Source organism: Corythoichthys intestinalis, chromosome 4, assembly GCF_030265065.1.
Source record: "Corythoichthys intestinalis isolate RoL2023-P3 chromosome 4, ASM3026506v1, whole genome shotgun sequence".
Lineage (NCBI taxonomy): Eukaryota > Metazoa > Chordata > Actinopteri > Syngnathiformes > Syngnathidae > Corythoichthys > Corythoichthys intestinalis.
The window spans coordinates 21,775,713-21,798,274 of NC_080398.1; the positions used below are offsets into that span (position 1 = coordinate 21,775,713).

General features: G+C 39.2%; 2 protein-coding genes across 4 annotated transcripts in view; both read left to right on the top strand.

The window, feature by feature from the left end:
• Window positions 1-2,648, top strand: part of bcam (basal cell adhesion molecule (Lutheran blood group)) — a 105,216-nt gene extending 102,568 nt beyond the window's left edge. For all 3 annotated transcript variants that reach the window (XM_057835265.1, XM_057835266.1, XM_057835267.1), the window contains one exon: window positions 679-2,648. In XM_057835265.1, the coding sequence (XP_057691248.1) occupies window positions 679-681 (3 nt within the window). In that variant the 3' untranslated portion in view covers window positions 682-2,648. The remainder of the gene's footprint in view (window positions 1-678) is intronic.
• Window positions 2,649-2,800: 152 nt separating this feature from the next.
• The window catches only part of LOC130915314 (apolipoprotein Eb-like), a 108,974-nt gene continuing 89,212 nt past the window's right edge, over window positions 2,801-22,562 (top strand). The window contains exons 1-2 of the mRNA XM_057835271.1: window positions 2,801-4,362; window positions 4,441-4,506. The gene's annotated coding sequence lies outside the window, so the exon portion shown is untranslated. The remainder of the gene's footprint in view (window positions 4,363-4,440; window positions 4,507-22,562) is intronic.

Below are 22,562 nucleotides of genomic sequence, written 5' to 3' on the forward strand. Positions count from 1 at the left end.
ATCGGGATCGGATCGGGAACAAAAAAACATGATCGGAACAACCCTACATCTCATTGTTAGCTTTTATATATATTTTTTTAATGGTCAAGAGACTGCAGATTATTGAGTTATTCTTTGATTTGTTGTGGAAACCCCTCCTCAATTATGGTCAAGAGACTGCAGATTATTGAGTTTTTCTTTGATTTGTTGTGGAAACCCCTCCTCAATTGTGGTGTGGAAAAACTCAAATATTTGCTGTTTTATGCTCAGAAAAATGTCCATTTTAAGAATATTGCTTTGCAGCCATCTTTTGGCATATGAGGGCAATTGCAAACCGTTTTGGGTGGCCGTATTTACTTGCAAATTTCTTGCCGTTCAGTCTCGTCAGTCAACTCAGGCAGATTGAAAATGTCGTTCCCAACAGCTCAGTGGGTGTGACAACTCCCATCCGGAATGCCATCGCGCATGTAAGATGTTTCATCAAAGCTATGACAGCTGGTCTTTTATGACTGACAGCCAACTGACACGCTCCCTTTAGCATCTTGTCTTGAATCTGAGCAGAATGTATTTTTTTCTCACAAAAAAAGTCTAAATGAAATACCATCAGTATGTCCACCTCGATGCCACGCTGTCAGTTTAGGGATGTTACTTTTTGGCGTTTATGCTTGTCTTTTTTTTCTATGTGCTCGACTCCTGCAGTGATGGAAGAAAATCGGCAGAGGGACCAAGGGAAGAGCGCTCGCTCGGCAGTTATGAAGAAAAAAACAGGACTGATTTGTATTTTACTATGCTTTGAAAAGAGGTGTGAGGTGAGGTGGGCCAAACCCCTACCCGTAAGTGCTACATCACTGAAAGACGCTTTTAACAACTTATTACTTCTTTGGGATTTGACTTCCTGGCAGAGTACTGCAAAAGTGTGCCTCAAAAACAGATGATTTGAAAGAAAAAGAAATTCGAATTAATCCCAAATTAAAAATCATTATGCCCCTTTGACCTTGTGCATTCAAGTTTCACACTACGACTCTGCTTTGGTGTCTGCACTTAAATCCAATCATTTTCTTATGTGTGTGAAATTTGGGGACGCTTGTTTTTTCCCACCTGTCTGCTTTTAAATCCAGCACCCCATGTTACATTTCGGCATCTTGTATACAGTATGTACGCTAGACTGTATGGTCTAAGGTATTAGAACAACTGACTGAGGCTGGATTCACACTATGTATTCCAGTGCCCAATTCTGATTTGATGCGATTTCCAATATTTTTGGACTGTCTGACTCCACTTACATTTCAGACAGACATAAAAAAAAAAAAAAATTCCTGTAACTGAATTAAGTCAATAATTAATAATTCAAATGTGAAACTTTCAGCATGTACTTGCTGACTCATTTCACTATTGATTCAAAAGAAGGTTGTAACCTTGACATCACTCTCCTGATCGCCACCTGCAATTTTTTTTTTTTTTTTTTTTTTTTTAGTGTGGACACACCGTTAATATAGCATTTTTTTTAAGACTATATTTTTATGTCTAGTCTATTGGTGTACTTTAGATTTTCAGCGGGGCTTTATTTATTTATTTTTTTTGGTAGTATTTGGTCAGACACGGGTGTGTGCATACGTGACTGATCCGTGTATTTCGATGACATCAATTACATTGGCAGATAATCCGTATGCATCATTTTTTAAAAATCCATATGACCATAACAAGAAGAGCTCTAATTTCAGGATGAATATTTTAAATTGTCATAAAAGTGCCACTTGAGAACAAAAAATCTGAATTCTGTCACTTGAATCGTGCAGTGTAAATCCAGTCTAAACTTGTAAGAAAATGTCGTGTTTTTTTTTTTTTTTTTTTTTTTTTTTTTTGTGTAGCATGGATTGTGTTAGGAAGACGCTTTACAAAGGGGTGGGTATTAAATTAGAGGTTGTGTTCAAACCACAAGATTCCAGGCCAAATCTAACTTTAAAATCAAACTGGATGATGGGATCAGTCAAAATTTGCACCCAAATGTTTAACAAAGACGCAACATTTTGGAATTGTTTGTCCTTGTATGATTGGATCCAATTTGACAGCATGTAGACAATGATCTCTAGGGCAGGTTTGTCTTCAAGACTTTGGAAAATAGCCACTAGACACCAAAATGTAGGACTTTCCTTTCTTCTTCTGGCCTTTCTTACAGGGAAGTATTTGTAGATTACCTTTTAAACTGGCTTCCAAGAAAACCACATCAAAACGATCATTTATTTGGCATAGAATTCTCATGGGAGATCCCTCTAGATTTTTTGTAGAATGATTCCTCACTATTATTTTACTATATTTATTTTTTCCGGGGGTCAAGGGCCAGGTGAGCCATTTGCAGCACACAAGCAGCACATTTATAGATGTATAATTTAGGTACGTCCATTTTACCCTCTTTTTTTAAAACTGTAAATCCAAAACTGATCACTGAAGGGTCTGAGCTGTGGCCATTATCTTAGCAGGATCAAATAATTTAAAAGCCCAATTTTAGTCAATAAGAGGTGAAATTGCAGGTGTGAAAGGGTGGATGATGTTGGGGACAATCATGGATCACTTGAGCAGTGGTTTGAGGTGCTTAGGCCCGTCAGTTTGATGAAGGGAAAGGGTGAAATGTCTTTTTTTTTTTTTACCTGTTTACCATTTACTATAAAATGTCACATCAACAAATTAGGAATAGGTTCATGTTGGGGTCTGATTTTGGGGGGTATTGATTATCTCCTGTCCTTGCCGATAGAGGCTTGATGTGGCCTTTGACTTTTGTTGTACACTGGAACTAATGGCCTTGAGTTTTACAAGATCTAAACAAAAAGGGTCACTTCAAACCACTATCTGATTTCTGTATTTCAATGTGTGTCTACTGATCTTGACTGTTAGAAAACCTGTCACGGCAGGTTTAAACTTGGACCATCTGTTTTGTTTTACTCACTGTTTGATATAAAATAATGTGCTTGTTAATTGCTTTTTTGGTCACGTTTGGGACTACTAAGTTGTCTTTAATGATTATTATTTGGATGACTTTCTTCGTGTGTTGCTTCTCTCTACTGTAAACTGTATATTTTGTGGTACGCTCTTGTGGTGTGATGTATCTTTTTTGTATTTCGTTTGAGCTGTTTAAAATTTATAATGGAAAAAAACATTGTTTTTTGTTTTTATTCCAATGTAAACATCACAGGTTTCATGTATTGAAGTGTTTTTAGTTACATTTTCTAGATTTGGTCAGAACAAGGACCCTAGAAGAAACATTCCAAACCAATTGAAACCATATTAAAAAAAACTTTTACACCTACTCCAGTCCAGTCCTTAAAAGTATTCCTTTGAGCTAGCTTCGAACTGTTTTTTTAAACACGCAAAAAAACAAAATCCACTTGCTCATGTATAATTTGTGATGGCAAACACCTTAGACAGGGTAAAAAAAAAAAAACTTGCCTACAAACTGTAGAAACCCTCCTTCCTTGATTTGTTCTGACACAAAGCAAAATTACTTTTGAACCATATTAACTGAGCAATCAATCATCATCAGACAGCTGCGCACAGATCACAAATAGCAGTAACCCGGATGACACATCAAACTCATTACAATAGATCGAATTGAAATCGGAAAAAAAAATAGCCAATCAAGAAAGTGTGAAAATGTGTCAGTTCTGTATATGCCACTGTTGGCAGAATCATCATCTCTCTCACATGCAATTGGCAATCTATCCATTAGCAGATTAGACGTGTCTCGCCATCAAAGCAGCTATCAATCAGCAACCGACATCTGTTCAAAGTAACAAAGACAGTGAGAGAAAACTGATTATATCCATTTCTAGTGATATTCTGCATGCATGTGCAGATTCTATTCGTGTATAAGTGGTTTCACAATCACTATATCCAATCCTTCTGCCATTTTGATTGAAATCACATTGGTTTGTCTGCCGGTCTGTCAGTTGATTGTTCGAAGCCTTTTTGATCTTGAACCCAGCATCTCAACAAACCCAAGTCCATTTCCTGTAATATTACCTCCACACATAGTCTGACACTGATATCACCAAGATCCACCATTTACAAGCAACTACACAGAATCATGGTCAGACCAAAGTGTAACCCAGTACAGAAATTATGAAGCCATTTTATTTTGAAAGTGCAATTATATTGAAAAGGAAATAGTTGTTGTTTTTTTGACACTTTACTTCCTGTGCATTCACATGTGAGGATTTTTTTTTTTTTAATTGGTCTGATTAACATGATCCCGCCCTCTTGAGACATGTCTCGAAGGTTCTTTATTTACCGTTCTGTTCCGCTTGGATACCAAGGAGGAAAGGAAGGTAATAGTGAACGCTGAAATAAGGCCGTTTGAACAACTTATAAGAAGGAAATTACATTTCCTCGGTGAGTGTTGACAAAATGAGGGAAAGTGGTGCATACATTCATCATTGCTAATTTGAGAATGTCATTTTAAACTTGTAGTGTGTATGTGAACCGGAGGATTGGAGCCTGCATCCACCCAAGTTCACATTAGAAGCAAAACTCTTGGTGAGTTGTCTTGTTCTCAGTGAGTTGGCTAAATGCTAGTCGCGAAGCTAGCGAAATGCTAATGCTAATCGCGATGCTAACGTGAAGCTAACGCTAAACTAGCGCGACTCCAACGTTAGCAAGGGGGGAACAAACTTTACATTGAGCGCCTTAAAAGGTGGAAAAGCGCTATATAAGTATAACACCATTTACCATTTTCATTCAATGAAGAATTGTTGTGTTGTAGTACAAAACGATGTGACCATTGTGTTGTATTGATTAAGATGATGATGTTATGTTGCATTTGAATGGCAGATGCATAAGCAGTAACTTTGATTTGGATGTTTCTGAAACATGTGAATATTACTGATAAAATGTAATATTTAGACAACGAGAAAAAACTATAGCTACTGAAAAGATTCAATTATTGATAAAAGGTTGTATACAATAATTTAGTTATTGTTATGCTGGCTGGGTTTTTTTGTTTCCTCCTTTCATTCCTTTCATTGGATGTTGATGAAGAATTCGAAACTGTATAAAGACTTTTTCAATGAATGAAGATGGCGAGCCTATGCCCGGAAACCAACTGATTGGAATTTAGACAAACTGTCTGGTTTTAATTTTTGTATATTAGATTGTATATATTTGTGTATGTAGACTGCCGGCTTAAATTTGTAAATAGTTTCTTGTATTAATATAATTTGTTACTCATCTTGACTCCAGTTATTTCAGTTACTAAACATTATTTTCCTCATTGTAATCTCCGAGAACCTAGTTCTCTGCCCAAATACAGTTGCACTTACAGCCGAACCCCGTCATCTCGTATCAGGGGTTACAAAAGCCAACTCATAAGCACAGTGTTATCAAGGTCAATTTGAGTGCTGCCTCCATTATTGAATGTGGCAATTTTTGCTCATATTTTGGGCGACCTTCACCTCCGCTCATCAACATAACAAAAGCACATTTGACAGTTTCAATGAGAACACAGGGTTGGGCTAAGCGGTAGCTAATTTCAATTAGCCAAAACCAACCAGGGTGCTAAACGTGGATGTTAGGTGTAATTTGTTAACCTTACTCCATTTTGACTGATGAATGACGGCGATTTAGAAACTTCCATTGGCAATTGTCTGAAATACGACTAAAGCCTGAGTTATGCTTCTGCGTTGCGGTGACAGCGTAGCGACTACGGCCACAATGAGCATTCGATGGTTCTGCGGCAAGGGAACGCGTTGCTCTTTAGTTCACCGCCAAGCCACTAGATGGGTGTGGCGTTGTGTTTGTACGGTTTGAAGGGACTCTTGTCGATTTCCTCTAATTTTTTTTCCAGTTACACAAAAATGCCAGTGGAGATGGAACGCTTGAATGTGGTTCTACAGCTCATCAACATTGAACAACAAATGTTGATCATAGTGTAATGTCCGTAACTAAGCGCGGGTCCTTTAAGAGGCGATCAGACTGGGGACCGGTGACGTAGTGCGAAGTGAGTGGAAAGAACGGGAGAAAGTGAAAGTTAGCGGTCTCATGTTGCCACAATAAAATGGGTAAGCCATCATCAACTCCTCTCCTTCTTCGACCCCATCTGGGGCTATTACAATGCAAATGTTGAGGCGCAGGTGACGCAGAAGACTGTTGCGGAGGTAGTCCGTCCGATTTCTTTGTTGTGTCCTACAACCAGCCAGTGGCAAGCCATAGCAGATTTCTGGCAGCTATGGAACTTCCCAAACTGTGTTGGAAGCCTTGATGGTAAACACGTTATCATAAAAGCACCGAGTCACTCTCAATCAGTGGTGATGTATCAAGTGTGTGAACTGTTGTTGAAAAATTAAACATCAACACAACTCTTTTTGACACCAAACCTGTGCTTTATTCTTCATATACTTCAAGTGTAAAATGTAAAGTCACCGACTCTCAGCAAACATATATACTCAATAAATGATAAAGGTCACCAACAAAATACGACGTAAAGTGATAAAAAGCTAGCAGTTTTTGGCTGACTGGGTCACCGCTTTGTGTGGCCAATCACTTCCGAACGCACACATACTTGTCTTAGAGGTTTTTCCATATTTTTATGCAATCGCTGACCTTGCCATTTGGCAATCTTTATAATGCCTTGACGAGACATTGTTCTCGTACTTGCTCTTCGATGATACTCTCGTCGCCTTGGTCCCTGTTTGTGTGTAGTAGGCCTGAACGATATTGGAAAAAACTATTGCTGCGATTTTTGAGGGGTTTGCGATATATTGCGATATTATATTGCGATATTAACCCTTGAGAGTCGAAGGACGCGCCGGCGCGTCCTCAGCGCACGTCGTCTTTGAAGCGCCCTCATGTTTTAATTACGTCACCCACATGCCGTTGGTTGGTCTCGTTTTAAAGTGCGGAAGTTGCGGTTTACTCTCATTATTTGAAGTCAATCGACCAACTAAAACGTGAGATATTGTCATTTAAGTTTTATGGTTTTATTGTCCTCTCAAAAAAACATTAAAACGCTGCATGGATCATTTGTTTATGTCTATATTTCCATCATTTCTTGTCCTTTTTCAAAATGGAAGCTCCATGAAAAAAACACAAATCAAACGAACCCTTTCGAAGTCACAGTGGAAGCACAAAATGCGTTTTTTTTTTAATAAATATAACTGCCGTGCGAGGTTCCACCGAACGAGAGGGAGGAGTGTTCTGAAGCAGCGAGGTGGCGAGCGACGGCCGTTTGGATCGAGCAGCGACTTTGTGTGACTTTGAGAATGAACGGAAAACTAAATTTAGCGCACGCAATTGTGCTTTTTGATCAACTTGAGGAAGAGGATGGTCCAAATTCGTCATCATCGTCTTCTTCGGAAGAGTCCTCGAGTGAAGATAGTGACGGATTTGAACACGTGGGTGACGCCATCGACGAGCAGAGGTAAGCAAACTGTTTTTTTTTTTTTTTTTTTTTTTTTATGCTGAAAAAGTTTCTTTTGAAAGTTTCTTTTGATATTGCAAGACAAAGTTAATTATGATGCAATATAAGTGTGTGTTTGTGTATTTAATAATAAAATGTGCATATCAGATCAAAGTCGTACGTGCACTGTGTGTATCCAAGGCAGGAATTTATAATTGTGGTGTTCTTCTTTCTATATGAAGATTAGGGATGTAGCACATATTCAGCTATGGTATTCTTTCTATGGTCATACATATAGATTTCCATTATTATTTATTGCTGTATATATTTTTATTTTATACTTTATTATTTTCATAAATACTGACTTTTTTCATGTACATTTATAGTGACAATGAAAGTAAAGTGAAATGAAAATGGAAGGGTGGAAAGAGGACCGGCACCCCATGGAAGTGTGGGCTGTGTGATGTCGCCCTGTGTCTAATTCCAGGACGAAGCTGCTTTTCGGAGTGGCATGCCTGAAAAAAATTTAACTTGTTTATTGTAAATATTTTTGAAAATACTTTTTTTCCCCAATGTTATATATATATATATTTTTTTTTTTTCCCCCCCACAATCAGTCTTCTCAATTTGTGTATATAAATGTGTGTTCAAGAAGCTTGATTGTGTGTACATAGTTTTCATCAGGTGATGGGCCGCAATACCTAAACTCATAAAGAGATGGCCTCTAAACACTTTTTGTGTTAGATGGTATATATTTTTTCACTGTTCGGTCTGCTGTATATAACCTGTTTTGACTAGAGCAGTGCTTCTCAATTATTTTCTGTTACGCCCCCCCAAGGAAGACGTAAATGTTTCGCGCCCCCCCCCAACTCTCTGCCGCCACTGTAAATAGTATCATTCGTCTATATTACTATTATAAGTACGCCTCAGCCTAACATTTTGTCCTTTTTTTTCTATTAAAGAAAAAAAGTAACATAGATCAACTTATAATAAAGTATAACTTTTTTAACATTGTGTTGCTTGTAACAGAAAAGACTTAACGCGCATCAATTTGCCTGAAGTTAAAAAAAAAAAAAAAAGTCACATCCAAACTGTAAAAATACACTCAAGGAACATTTTTGACCATTTGATACTGAAAAATAAAATGTAATAAAATCAGTAAATAATAACAAATTCAAATTGATTAGAAACATTTACTCTTCAGGACAACATGCCAAAAAATTTGACCGAAAAAAAAACAAAACTGAATAGAAGGGGGGGGGGGGGGGGGTGGAGTCTTTGGACAGAAGGAAAGTTTTTATTTTCGCTGATTCACCACAGTGCTCACTGGTTTACTGATATAACACTGACAAAGCGGGACGATTGTGACAATTGGCAATATTCGGCACATTTTCGCTGAAAAACAATCAAGCGGCTTATCAATGAGATTGAGGTCTAATGTCTTTAAGTGGCGTCTTAACTGATTTGGCTTCTCCGCTATAATCATTTTTAGACTCAGTAAACAGTGGTCTTTCCTCATTTCCCACTATATTAAAAGTCAAAGGCAAACGGCCCGAAAAAAGCGCATTCTCGGCGGCCGAGGGAGAACCGTAGGTGAGGGCGGTGGTCGTGACGATCCCAAGCCGAAAACGGCACTTCTCGGCGGGACACGTGAGAACCGAAGAAGACAGTGGGTCGCTAAGTGAGTCCAGCTCTGCATGAGTCTCTTCCGTGTGCTCTTGCTTACTTCAAAAATACTGCACGCACTTTGAAAATGAGAGCGCCACTGCCACCCACGGAGTGGATGTGCAAGTACACTTTATTCTAGTACGGCAAAAAAAAGAAAAAAAAAAAGCATGTTCCCCGAGGTCACTCGCGCCCCCCCTGGCATCGCTTTGCGCCCCCCTGGGGGGGCGCGCCCCACCATTTGAGAAGTACTGGACTAGAGCATGTATAAAGGCAAAAAACGCCTATGGCTATACCTGTTGTTTATGTTGAATTGTCAAATATAAGACTATTTATTCTAAATTTTTTTGGTTGAATGTTCATCCTAACATGTTGAATAAATATTACAAAGTTTCAAAACGGTTCGTTACGCATGTTTGGTTGTCAATTGGACATCAATATTAAAAATTTTGACAGAACGATTTTGGAATTTTTGGTCTTTTTGGGCTCAAAATGATGATTTATAATTGGTCAGTGAAGAAAACAACAGTTTGGACATGAAGTTCAAGGTGTCACAAAAAAAGGGACCAAACCAGGCCATCGTAAACAATTCTTTCTTTGAAATTTAAAGGCAACTTCAAAGGCATGCAAAATCAGACAAAATAGGCCCAGACCTTAAAGGGTTAAAAAGAAATATATATATATATACATATTATATATATATATATGTATATGTATATCTTTTTAAAAATATATTTTTACTAGATGACTTGAATAGCTGTTTGGAAAGACTTAAGATGACTCATCATGACCACAGTGTACAGTATTCCATCGTTTTTCGCGGTTAATAGGGACAAGAACCCGCTGCGATATGTGAAAAACCGCGAAGTAGCGCATACCCCCCCTCCCATTTGTGTGTGTGTGTGTGTGTGTGTGTGTGTGTGTGCGCTCAATGTATTTATTCAGATCTAGCACTGGAAAGAGATACATATAAGACATGTTTTTTTCTCACTTTTTTCCCCCTAAGTATGATTTTTAAAAGTGTGTATATATTTTAATAAATGCTTTTTAAGTACTTCAAATGTAATAATTATGATCAGTTTTAAACATAACTGTCCCACTGAATCATTTTTAAACAAGAATAAAGTACTGTAGTAGAAAAATGCTTGGCTTTATTAAATGCTTCTGTTTACCTAACATGGCTGCGACTCTTGGAGTGACATGTAGAAATTACAAACTCCTCATAATCACTTCTGGCGTTTATATTATATGTCTCGAATGTCTCCACATTCTTCCCCCACAGACACACACATTATTTCCAGCCCGCGCTTCTTTGCAGAAACTGTTTAACAAGTTAAACGATGATTGACAGATTGCCGCCCGGCTTCTTTGACCAGATCAAAGCCTTCGTTAACTTTAATAAGCAAGTGCCGCATTGACTGAGAGCTGGGAAAGGGGGTGAGATAGGCTGTGTGAGCGAATGAAGCAAATCAAAGGTTTGTGGATTGGGGAAAAAAAAACGCGCGTCCTTGAGATGGGACTATCGCACATGCGCACATCGCGATGGCGATGTTTAAAGGATATATCGTTCAGGCTTAGTGTGTAGCACAATTATTTTTGAAAATGGCGGTGATTTCACGCTGAACCACAAACAACAGTCTGAGCGGACCCATCACAGTCCACGTCAACGCGTGGAGACGTGACGCGAAGTCAGAAAATTGTGGAGATGCACGTCAGGCTACGCCAAAGGGTCGTAAATCGGGTCTGCCTTTGTGGCGTAGGTCTGCCGCAGAAGCAGAGGCATAGCAAGGGTCCCCGGGGGCCACAGGCAACAAGCAACATGGGCCCCTTCGAGCATTTGCAAGTTGGACTTGTAGCAACACAAAAATACCACCATTAGATGCGGAGGTATATACCTTTGTGTGAAATCAGTAGTCAGATTGGCCCTACGACCCACCAAATTCAAATTATTCCGTAAAAACCACTGATTGGTGGGCTACTGACCGAAATGAGTATTAAATTTGCTAATAAAATTATTTAAGATTATTTTAGATGCATATATGTTATATTTTTCTTATAGAGTATTCGACAAGGAATACGAAAGACCCATTAATAGACTTTTTTGGGAAAAATCACCATTTCTTTAAGTAGTCACCTGAATAATGAGGTGGCCTGTGAAAATCAATGCAAAACAACTCGGCAAGGATTTTCCAGAGAGAACTTGGTGAGTCACTCTTAAAACAATCATGTGGTATTAATAGCTGATTGGACTTTAAACATGTATAATGTATGTGACATGGTTAGTGCTGATTGGGATTGATAACAGAATCGTTAGTCTGCCAATTGGTTCCATGGTATTAAAATACTCCCTACACCTGTCACTGCGACAGTGCAGTAAAACTGCGTGTGCTAAATCTGTTCGCCCTCTGGGGGCCCCTGCTGGCTGGGGGCCCTAGGCAATTGCCTGGTTTGCCTAATAGGATGCGACGCCTCTGCGCAGAAGCATAACTAAGCCTTCAGAATGAGTCAACTATCCTTGCTTTCCTCACACACCCACTGGAAGTTTTATTGCGGCCTTCACTAGAATGACTTATTAATGTCAATTTTGGTGAGAAATGAAAACCATTATGTCGGAACCGACGGGCCTCCAACTCAATTTCGACGAGTTCAGTCAATTTCAGCTTTACTGGAAGTAGGCAGAGATGGTGCGACGAGACCGTAGGCAGGGAAGGGAGTCGCGACGATAATCGACGGATGGATACAAAAAGGGCCGCAGTCACAGAGAGGAAAGTGGAAGCTTATGATGTCATAAATCTGGATTTTGGACTGTGATTGAAACAAATGTGAGCTCTAAGAAGATAAAGGAGAGAAGAATGAGGGAGCGCTTGGTTTGTCTTTATTTCCTCTAGTTGTGCAATTTCATATCCTGTGTTGGAGTTTGTGTGCTCGCACGCTGGCGTATTTTTTGTGTGTTTTACAACATGGTGGTACTAGGTGGCTCTGGTATCTTTGATTGCATCTATAATTGTCATATAAATCTGCCAGGCAAATGTGTGGCGTAGATTTGAATGGAATATTGTTGACACAAAGAGAAGGGTGTTGTGTTCTTTGTTTGTTTCAAGGCAAATCAATAGCTTGTAGATCCTGTTGTAACTCAATGTGAGTACCGACAGGATGTGACTGGCGCTTGCGTACTACATGCACAAGCTAAATCTTCATGCTTTGATTTGCGACCTATTTATGACAGTTTGGATATGTGATGTGTTTTGTGGATTTTTTTCCCCAAACAATGTTTATTAATACTTGATAACAATTCCAATAATAATAATAATTATAATGGCTGCTTTTAGAGTTATTTTGAGGGAACAATAAATTTACGCTGCTACATAGGCTGTACACTGACTACTTGTGTGAGAGTCATATCTTCAGTGTTGTCCCATGAAAAAATATAATTAAATACCGTAATTTCTGCAATTTCTGCAAAAACGCTGCAGTTCCAGCCTTCGTTGATTACATGGATTACACTATTCAGGTGGGCCACATCGTCAATATCTACATTGCTTCCAACACAATGGAGTAAAAAAATACTCTTGAGAAAATAACATAGACTTGGCTGGATCAATAACGCACAGTATGCTACTAAATGCTAAATCCAGTGTGAAATTACATCTTGAGCAGTCCCGAGCCCTCGTTAATGTTTGAAATGGTCCGTTCCTTTTTTCCAGGTTTTTTTTTTTTTTTTATGTGAGTCCTTGACCCCGCCCAGCCCCTGATGTCAGCCAGGAAGCTGGTGAGTACTGTTTAGCTAAAAATAGCTCTGAATTTGAGCAATGTATTGTTGTGTTAGCAATTAGGCGATTTAGGTACTTAAACCACTTGACTTTGTTGCCTGACTTGGTGTGTAAGGAATATGGAATAAATTATGGTGAAAGTTTTACTCAATAATCTGCCCTAGTCGTGTACCAATGCTTTACCTAGTGTTCACATCGAATCAATGTCTTTCAAGTGTTTCATAGCTGCTTTTCCATTTTCATCTTCTTTTCCATTTTCAATGTCCCCTTTTCAACTGGTGTATTTAACGTTACCTACCATTCCAAAAGGGAAACTAGAGTAAGCAGATCTTTTTTTTACATGGCAAAATATCAAGACATTATAAGTGTTTGCACCAGTGTTCTAGGATTTTTAATATTTTTTTCAACAGCGATTTATAATAGGGCAACACAGTGGCCTTAACCCAGTGCTTCTCAATTATCTTCTGTTACGCCCCCCTCTTAACCCAGTGCTTCTCAATTATTTTCTGTTACGCCCACCTCAGGAAGATGTAAATGTTTCGTGGCCCCCCAACTCTCTGCTGCCATTGTAAATAGTATGATATTTCTGTAAAGTTATTATCATTATAAGTACACCTCTGCCTAATATTGTGGCCTTTTCTTCTACACTGTAAATTCTAACAAGTTAAGTTTACTTAAATAAATTGAGGAAACCGAATACCTTGGGAAAAGTAAGTAAACAAACTTATTGTGTTAAGTAGTGTGGAATTATCAAATTTGAGTGAGTGGTACTTTTTTTTAAGTTGTGAGAACTTAATGTATCTTAGTAAAGTTAATTCAAATCAAGTTGTTACAACTCAATTACTTTGAGTCTAATGAACTTTAATATATTGTGCCAAAAGAAGTGGGCTTTACTTGAAATTTGTATTATTTTACTTGAGGTATTTTAGTGTAATCCACTTCAATAAAGTTGACATGAACTCAATAAAGATTAGTAACAATAACAATATACTATGCTGAAGTAAGTGGGCAGTACTTAAATTGTCTGGTCTTTGCCTACATTCATTTTCAATGGCAAAAAAAACAAATGTCCCCAAATCAACAGGAAATTACCAAATATCAATAGGACATGTCCCCCAAATGACGTGATACAGTATGTCCAGGACACGCCCCTTAAATGTCCCAAAATGACCAGGTCAAGCCCCCTAAATGTCCCAAAATGACCTGATATGACCAGGACACGCCACCCAAATGTCCCCACATGACCTGATATTACCGGGACATGTCGCCCCAATCAACAGGAAGTGACCTGATAGGACCAGGACATGTCCCCCAAATGTCCCCAAATCAACAGGAAGTGACCTAATATGACCATGACATGTCCCAGAAATGACCCCAAATCAGCAGGAACTGGCCAGATATGGTCTCTGAAATGTCCATAAACCAACGTGGGCGGGGTTAAGATCTTCATGTTCACACAGCAAAGTCCAGAGTAATTTCTCCAGAAATTGCAGTTTCTATAACATATCTAGTTTCGCCAACTTTAAAATAAGAATTCACAAAATAGCATTACGAACATTTTTTATTTTATTTTATTTTTTTAACTTTAGTATTTCCAAACAATATGACAACACAGGAAAAAACAGACTTCGCAACAAAACGGTTTGGCAACATTTAGTCTATAAAAATAAAAATACAAACTGATAAATAAAAACTAACATTCAGAACACATCATTTCCCATTACACATATTCCTTGCCAGAACATCTACGGCCTAGAGCTGCGAGCTGCAAACACTAGGCCAAAAGTACATTCTTTAATGTTTGCAGTTTTGGGCTTAGCTTTTGGTGTCCCAGGTTCAACAAAACCTTCTGAAAAAACTCAAAAATGTTTTTCATAGTTTTTGGGTATTCAAGATGCAGTGCAAAAATTAAAGCAAAAACAAGACAAATTGCTTTCGACATTGTGGGAACCTCATCCATAACAAGGTTCCCTTCAAGGATGATCGCAATGCTGCATGGCGTTAGTGGCATGTCCTCCGGTATGACTTGCAGAACCCCAACAGGAACTTGGACAAAGTCATCGGAAGAGTCTGAATCCTGCATTTAAATAAAAAACACAAATAAATTCAATTAAGATGGTACGACATCACACACATATTATAGTGTGTTCACTTTGATGATTGAAGTGCCTGCACAAAATCACAGAACAAACCAAAACTCTAATACTGTCTTAGAGAGCTCTTTAGATTACGAGCAGGTGGAAATGGCTACATTTCGTCATTAAACCTGCACAAAAAGGTTACCAAAAAAAAAAAAAAAAAATCAAATGTGGGACATCAAATTTGTAACTCCCAACTGATTCAGAATATGTCACTTTTTGTGACATCCCCACTTAAATTGGAAAAAGTATATTTTTTCCTTTGCATTTTGGTAAAACAACATTTAACTCACTCATATCACTTTTTTATCATTTGACACCTTATTTTTTAAGTAAAACACATCATTTCACTCACCCATATAACTTTTTTCGCATTTGGTGCACTTCTCAAGATATTGTGTCGGACGATATCCCAATTTTAACTTTAACAACTTTTTGGACATGTACTGATTCAGAGAAAAGGCGCCTATAAATGTAACATAAATGACGTTACACACGTTTACATCCCAGCACTAGCATGACCCCCCCTTCAAACACGCACGCGCGCGCACACACACCCACACCCCCGCGTCCACACACACTTCTCACCCGACATTGCAGCTTGTTACACTGAGCTAACTAGTTAACTCAGAAGCATCACGCAAACAGCTAACAACAGACAGGACCGGCCGGCGGAGACATGTTAGCACAACACGTAGCTTACGGCTACACCGACTGGTCTATGAACCCGCAGGCAGACACACACAGGCGACCATGCCAACACGAAGTCTAAGAGTGGACTTCCTTCCAACAATTCTCATTTTAAACATTAAATGATATTGACAAAGTTAGAAACAAAAGATTTACTTACCGAAACCAAGTCAGGGCAACATTCAGTTGGCGCAATGGTTCTGTTCTGACCGCTTTCTCGAATTTTCCTCCAGTGGTAGATTCGCGCCACCCGGAAATGGACATGCGCACTACAGGTGCGCAGCTCTCATTCCACAAACCATGCTACTCACTTCGTAGATTCAAGTTCATACAACTTAATAAAACAAGTAAGCAGGTAAAAAGTGCAGACAACTCAATATGAGAAAGTAAACTTTAAAAACTAGTATGAATTAAGTGATATGAACTATTTAATCTTGAGTCAGGACAATTTTTGCATTTACAGTGTACTAAAGAAAAAAAGTAACATAAATCAGCTTACAATAATGTATAACTTTATTAACATTGCATGTAACAGAGAAGACAATTTGCCTGAATAAAAGAAGTCATGTCCAAACTAAAGACACTCAAAGTACATTTTTGACCATTTGATACTGAAAAATAAAATTTAATAAAATGAATAAATAATAATAAAATCAAAATTGATTAGCTGTATTAACTCATGAGGACAATATGCAAAACAATTTGACCGAAAAACAAATGAATAGAACAAAAACGACAGTCTCATTGGACAGAGGGATAGTTTTTATTTTTGCTGCTCGCAGTATCCGCTCCTTTGCAATGGTATGGGCTATTTAGCACTGAGCATGCTAAACAGTGCTCTCTGGTTTATTGATATAACACTGACAAAGCAGGACGATTGTTGGCAATATTCGGCACGTTTTCGAAGAAAAACATTTGAGCGGCTTATCAATGAGATTGCGATCTAATGTCTTTAAGTGATGTCTTAATTGATTTGGCTTCCCGCTGTCCACTTCAAACATTTTTTAGACACAGTAAACAGGGTGGTCTTTCCTCATCTCCCACAGTATTAAAAGTCGAAGCCAAACGGCCCGAAAACAGCGAATTCTTGGCGGCCGGGGGAGAACCAGAGGTGAGGGCAGTCGTCGTGACGCTCCTAAGCCGAACATGGCGCTTCTTGGGCGCACACGTGTGAACCGGAAAAGACGCAGCGTGAGCTCGGCCCGAAAACGGCGGACAGCTCTTCATATCTCTTTGCTGTGTGCTACTACTGTGCTCTTGTTTGGTTAAAAAAAATACTGCGCACACTCTGAAAGTGAGAGCGGCACTGCCACCCACTGAGTACACTTTATTCTAGTGAGGCAAAAAGTATGGTCCCTGAGGTCACATGCGCCACCCCCGGCATCGCTCTGCACCCCCCTGGAGGCGCGTGCCCCACTATTTGAGAAGTACTGCCTTCACCCAACATGCATATGAGGTTCATTGAAGCCTATTCTCCTTTGTCCTTACTAGGCTTAAATTTGGATGGTGATTGCCTTGCAACCATAACACCGTCATTAATTGAGCGCAGCTGATATCAAGTTTACTTCTTATAAGAGCATATGAGTTCAGATGGATTGGTTCTATGTGATGCTTACCACCACAGTATGTAAGCCCCAAACACATATATTATTGAATGTAAGTGTTGGCCATAATTTTGACCTTAGACCTTATTGAAATATTTTAAGTGTCATGAAGATTTCTAGTTCAGTCATCTTGACCCCCGTTGTGATTTACCGTGCGAGGGCCAGAGCAAGCGGTTGGGCTAGAAAGGCTAGCATTCCTACCTAATTGCGTGTATGCAGGTTGCCTTCTTTCTGTGTGTCGCTGTGTGTAACAATTGCCTACTTGAGATCTTAACATGAGCTCAAAAGTCTTTCCAAATACATTTTATTGTTGAGCTGACCTCACTGGCACCTAAGTGTTTACTTTCATATAACTACAACACTCGTACTGTTTACAGCACCATATACAGTGAGGCAAATAAGTACTTAGTCAATCACTAATTGTGCAAGTTCTCCCACTTGAAAATATTAAAGATGCCTGTAATTGTCAACATGATTAAACCTCAACCTCTGAGAGACAGAATGTGGGGGGGGAAAAAAACAGAAAATCACATTGTTTGATTTTGAAAGAATTTATTTGCAAATTAGAGTGGAAAATAAGTATTTGGTCTTCTACAAACAAGCAAGATTTCTGGCTGTCAAAGAAGTCTAACGTCTAACGAGGCTCCACTCGTTACCTTTATTAATGGCACCTGTTTTAACTCATTATCGGTATAAAAGACACCTGTCCAAAATCTGTCAGTCACACTCCAAACTACACTATAGCCAAGACCAAAGAGCTGTCGAAGGACACCAGAGACAAAATTGTAAATGGTAAATGCAGACCTGCACCAGGCTGGGAAGACAGAATCTGCAATAGGTAAAACGCTTGGTGTAAATAAATCAACTGTGGGAGCAACTACTGTATTAGAAAATGGAAGACATACAAGGCCACTGATAATCTCCCTCGATCTGGGGCTCCATGCAAGATCTCACCCCGTGGCGTCAAAATGATAACAAGAACGGTGAGCAAAAATCCCAGAACCACACGGGGGGACCGAGTTGCCTAGCACGGCCAGACTGTTCTCCCTGTATTTTTCAAGCACTGCGAGAATAGTCTCAAATCCTGCACTGCCAGACGTGTCCCCCTGCTGAAGAAAGTACACGTCCAGGCCCATCTGCGGTTCGCTAGAGAGCATTTGCATGATCCAGAAAAGGGCTGGGAGAATGTGTTATGGTCAGATGAAACCAAAATAGAAATATTTGGTAGAAACACAGGTTCTCGTGTTTGGAGGAGAAAGAATACTGAATTGCACCCGAAGAACACCATACCCACTGTGAAGCATGGGGGTTGAAACATCATGCTTTGGGGCTGTTTTTCTGCAAAGGGACCAGGACGACTGATCTGTGTAAAGGAAAGAATGAATGGGGCAATGTGTCGAGAGATTTTGAGTGAAAATCTCCTTCCATCAGCAAGGGCATTGAAGATGAGACGTGGCTGGGTCTTTCAGCATGACAATGATCCCAAACACACAGCCAGGGCAACAAAGGAGTGGCTTCGTAAGAAGCATTTGAAGGTTCTGGAGTGGCCTAGCCAGTCTCCAGATCTCAACCCCATAGAAAATCTGTGGAGGGAGTTGAAAGTCCGTGTTGCCCAACGACAGCCCCAAAACATCACTGCTCTAGAGGAGATCTGCGTGGAGGAATGGGCCAAAATACCAGCAACAGTGTGTGAAAAGCTTGTGAAGAGTTACAGAAAACGTTTGGCCACCGTTATTGCCAACAAAGGGTACATAACAAAGTATTGAGATGAACTTTTGGTATTGACCAAGTACTTATTTTCCACAATGATTTGCAAATAAATTCTTTAAAAATCAAACAATATGGTTTGCTGGGTTTTTTTTCACATTCTGTCTCTCATAGTTGAGGTTTACCCATGTTGACAATTACAGGCCTCTCATATTTTCAAGTGGGAGAACTTGCACAATTAGTGGTTGACAAAATACTTATTTGCCCCACTGTACCAATGGAGGATGCCCAGTTGGATACCAAATTCTTATCTTTACAGCGTGCATTTTCTACCCAATATTGAACCAATTCATGATTTTTGAGGATGTCTTCTTAAATTTATTTGGACAATATTAAGTAGTTTGTAATCAGAACCATCACCCCCTACTTTACAATTTTTCCACCGTGAAAAAGTCATAGTGGATTGTATATACGTGATATGCCAAGCACTAGACCCAATTACCTTGTGTTTTTTTTTATTTTAATTAATTGTGAGTAACTCCAGTTATTGCATTTGCATGCATAATCAATGTTTATTTGCATATAGATTGAGGAAGTGGCATCCAGTCATGAGGGATTAGTTAAGACATGGCCATGCTTCATGCAATTATTTATTTATTTTTTTTTTTTGTGTGTGTGGTTTTTTTTTTTGCCATATTCTTAAAAAATAGTATATAATAGTGTGCATTGGAGCAGGTACTGAAACTATGAAGAAAATACAACTATTAATGCAGGAATATGTCATGAGCTAAAATATTTGTATGGGATGCAGGACCTCGTTTAAAGTTTACACTCTGAACATGTCATGCACTAGTTTACACTTTGGCATAAGGCTACATCATCACATGGTATACACAGCCATTCACGGTTACGGGAACACTTGGTGTTTTCATTTGTTGATTTGATATTGATGGCATTAGTCTTTTTTCATAGAAATATTTACCTTGAATTACTTTGCGTCACTACCATAGGAAGGGAATTTTGGCAGAAAGTAAATATTGATTGACAGGGATCATTTGTAATCTTGATCTTCCTGCGTTGAGATTTTAAGCCTTGACAGCAAAGGAGCTGCCGTCTGAAATCCTTGTTTTAGAGAAATAAAGGCAAGAATTAAACATTAGTCTGTCTAATCTCCTGCAAATCTGATGTTTGATTTACACCATGTCTTCCCTGCAGGCTTTACTCCACTTTGTCTTTATTTATAGAAGTCATCATGTTAAAAGTGCTCACTTTTTCACTCAGAACATCAGTTGTACTTCAATCCAGGCTTTTGCCAGGACTGCAGTAAACACCTCAATTTTTTTTAATTTTTTAAATCTAGAGTGTTATTTGGTCAATTTTTGGTTTTTACTTTGGTTATAGAACATTCTGTGTTGTAGATATGTTGCTGCAGGTAGCAAGTTTTACCAGGTGACACAAGGCTACTTTACCTTAGCCCAAGTTACAGAAAATAACAAGAGGACCAGTACGCTCCATGCTGCTGCTTCATTTCAGTTAAAAGCACTACACAGTGTTTTTGTTTCCTAGATCATCGGGAGGCTTTTTCTTTTCCCCCTCGGGTGAAGATTTCTTCCTGCATTCCACATAGTGACACATCCTTACATACGGAAAACAACATGTTTTGGTATGTAGCCAGAGCTTTAACCAACCCGAGGGGGCTTACAGGAGAAAAAAAAAATGGCACATTTGTAAGGGAGGAATGAAGCGGTGCATCGCCATGGAAACCGATTTTTTTTGTGTGAAGTGTGTGTTGAGTGCCCGTGAAAGCAAATTGATTCCCTGTTGAGTTTACCTCTGATTGTGGCCCCTTTTTACAGAAAGCAATAACGGCATATTTACCTGACTAGCGATACAAATGCATTATCGACTGTATGATGAAGTGCAGCTCATGTGGGGCAATGACTGTGAGTCTTTTGGTAGAATTCAGGTGTAACTCAGGTCAAAGAAAACAATGTGTTTGCTGCTTGTACCACGTGCACAGAGCCTGTGCATTTACTGTACTGGTCCTTCTAAAAAAATAAGCATATTGTGATGAAGTTCCTTATTTTCTGTAATGTACTCATAAACATTAGACTTTTGTATATTTTAGATTCATTACACACAACTGAAGTAATTCAAGCCTTTTATTGTTTTAATATTGAAGATTTTGGCAAAAAAGTCAAGAAAAACCAAAAATTCCTATCTAAAAAAATTAGCATATCATGAAAAGGTACTCTAAAGAAGCTACTAACCTAATAATTTGAATTAACGAATGAACTCAAAACCCCTGCGAAAGATTCCTGAGGCTTTTAAAAACTCCCAGCCTGGTTCATTACTCAAAACCGCAATCATGGGCAAGACTGCCGACCTGACTGCTGTCCAGAAGGCCATCATTGACACCCTCAAACAAGAGACTAAGACACAGAAAGAAATTTCTGAGTGAATAGGCTGTTCCCAGAGTGTTTTATCAAAGCACCTCAGTGGAAAGTTTGTGGGAAGGAAAAAAGTGTGGCAGGAAACGCTGCACAACCAGAAGAGGAGACTGCACCCTGAGAAAAATTGTGGAGAAGGGCCGATTCCAGACCTTGGGGGACCTGCAGAAGCAGTGGACTAAGTCTGGAGTAGAAACATCCAGAGCCACCGTGCACAGGCGTGTGCTGGAAATGGCCTACAGGTGCCGCATTCCCCAGGTCAAGCCACTTATGAACCTGAAACAGCGGCAGAAGCGCCTGACCTGGGCTACAGAGAAGCGGCACTGGACTGTTGCTCAGTGGTCCAAAGTACTTTTTTCAGATGAAAGCAAATTTTGCACGTCATTCAGAAATCAAGGTGCCAGAGTTTGGAGGAAGACTGGGGAGAAAGAAATGCCAAAATGCCTAAAGTCCAGTGTCAAGTACCCACAGCCAGTGATGGTCTGGGGTGCCATGTCAGCTGCTGGTGTTGGTCTACTGTGTTTTATCAAGGGCAGGGTCAATGCAGCAAGCTATCAGGAGATATTGAAGCACTTCATGCTTCCATCTGCTGAAAAGCTTTATGGAGATGAAGATTTCATTTTTCAGCTCGACCTGGCACCTGCTCACAGTGCCAAAACCACTGATAAATGGTTTACTGACTATGGCATTACTGTGCTCACTTGGCCTGCCAACTCTTCCTGACCTGAACCCCATAGATAATCTGTGGGATATTGTGAAGAGGAAGTTGAGAGACACACCAGGCACAACACTGTGGATGAGCTTAAGGCCGCTATCGAAGCATCCTGGGCCTCCATAACACCTCAGCAGTGCCACAGGTTCATTGCCTCCATGCCACGCCGCATTGAAGCAGTCATTCCTGCAAAAGGACTCCCGACCCAGTATTGAGTGCATAGCTGATATAATTATTTGAAGGTTGACTTTATATGTATTAAAAACACTTTTTTTGTATTGGTCGGATGAAACATGCTAATATTTTGTGATAGGGATTTTTGTTTTTTGTTGACTTTTTTGCCAAAATCATCAATATCAAAGCAATAAAATGCTTGAACTGCTTCAGTTGTGTGTTATGAATCTGAACTGTATGAATGTCTAATGTTTATCAGTACATTACAGAGAATGAACTTTATCACAAT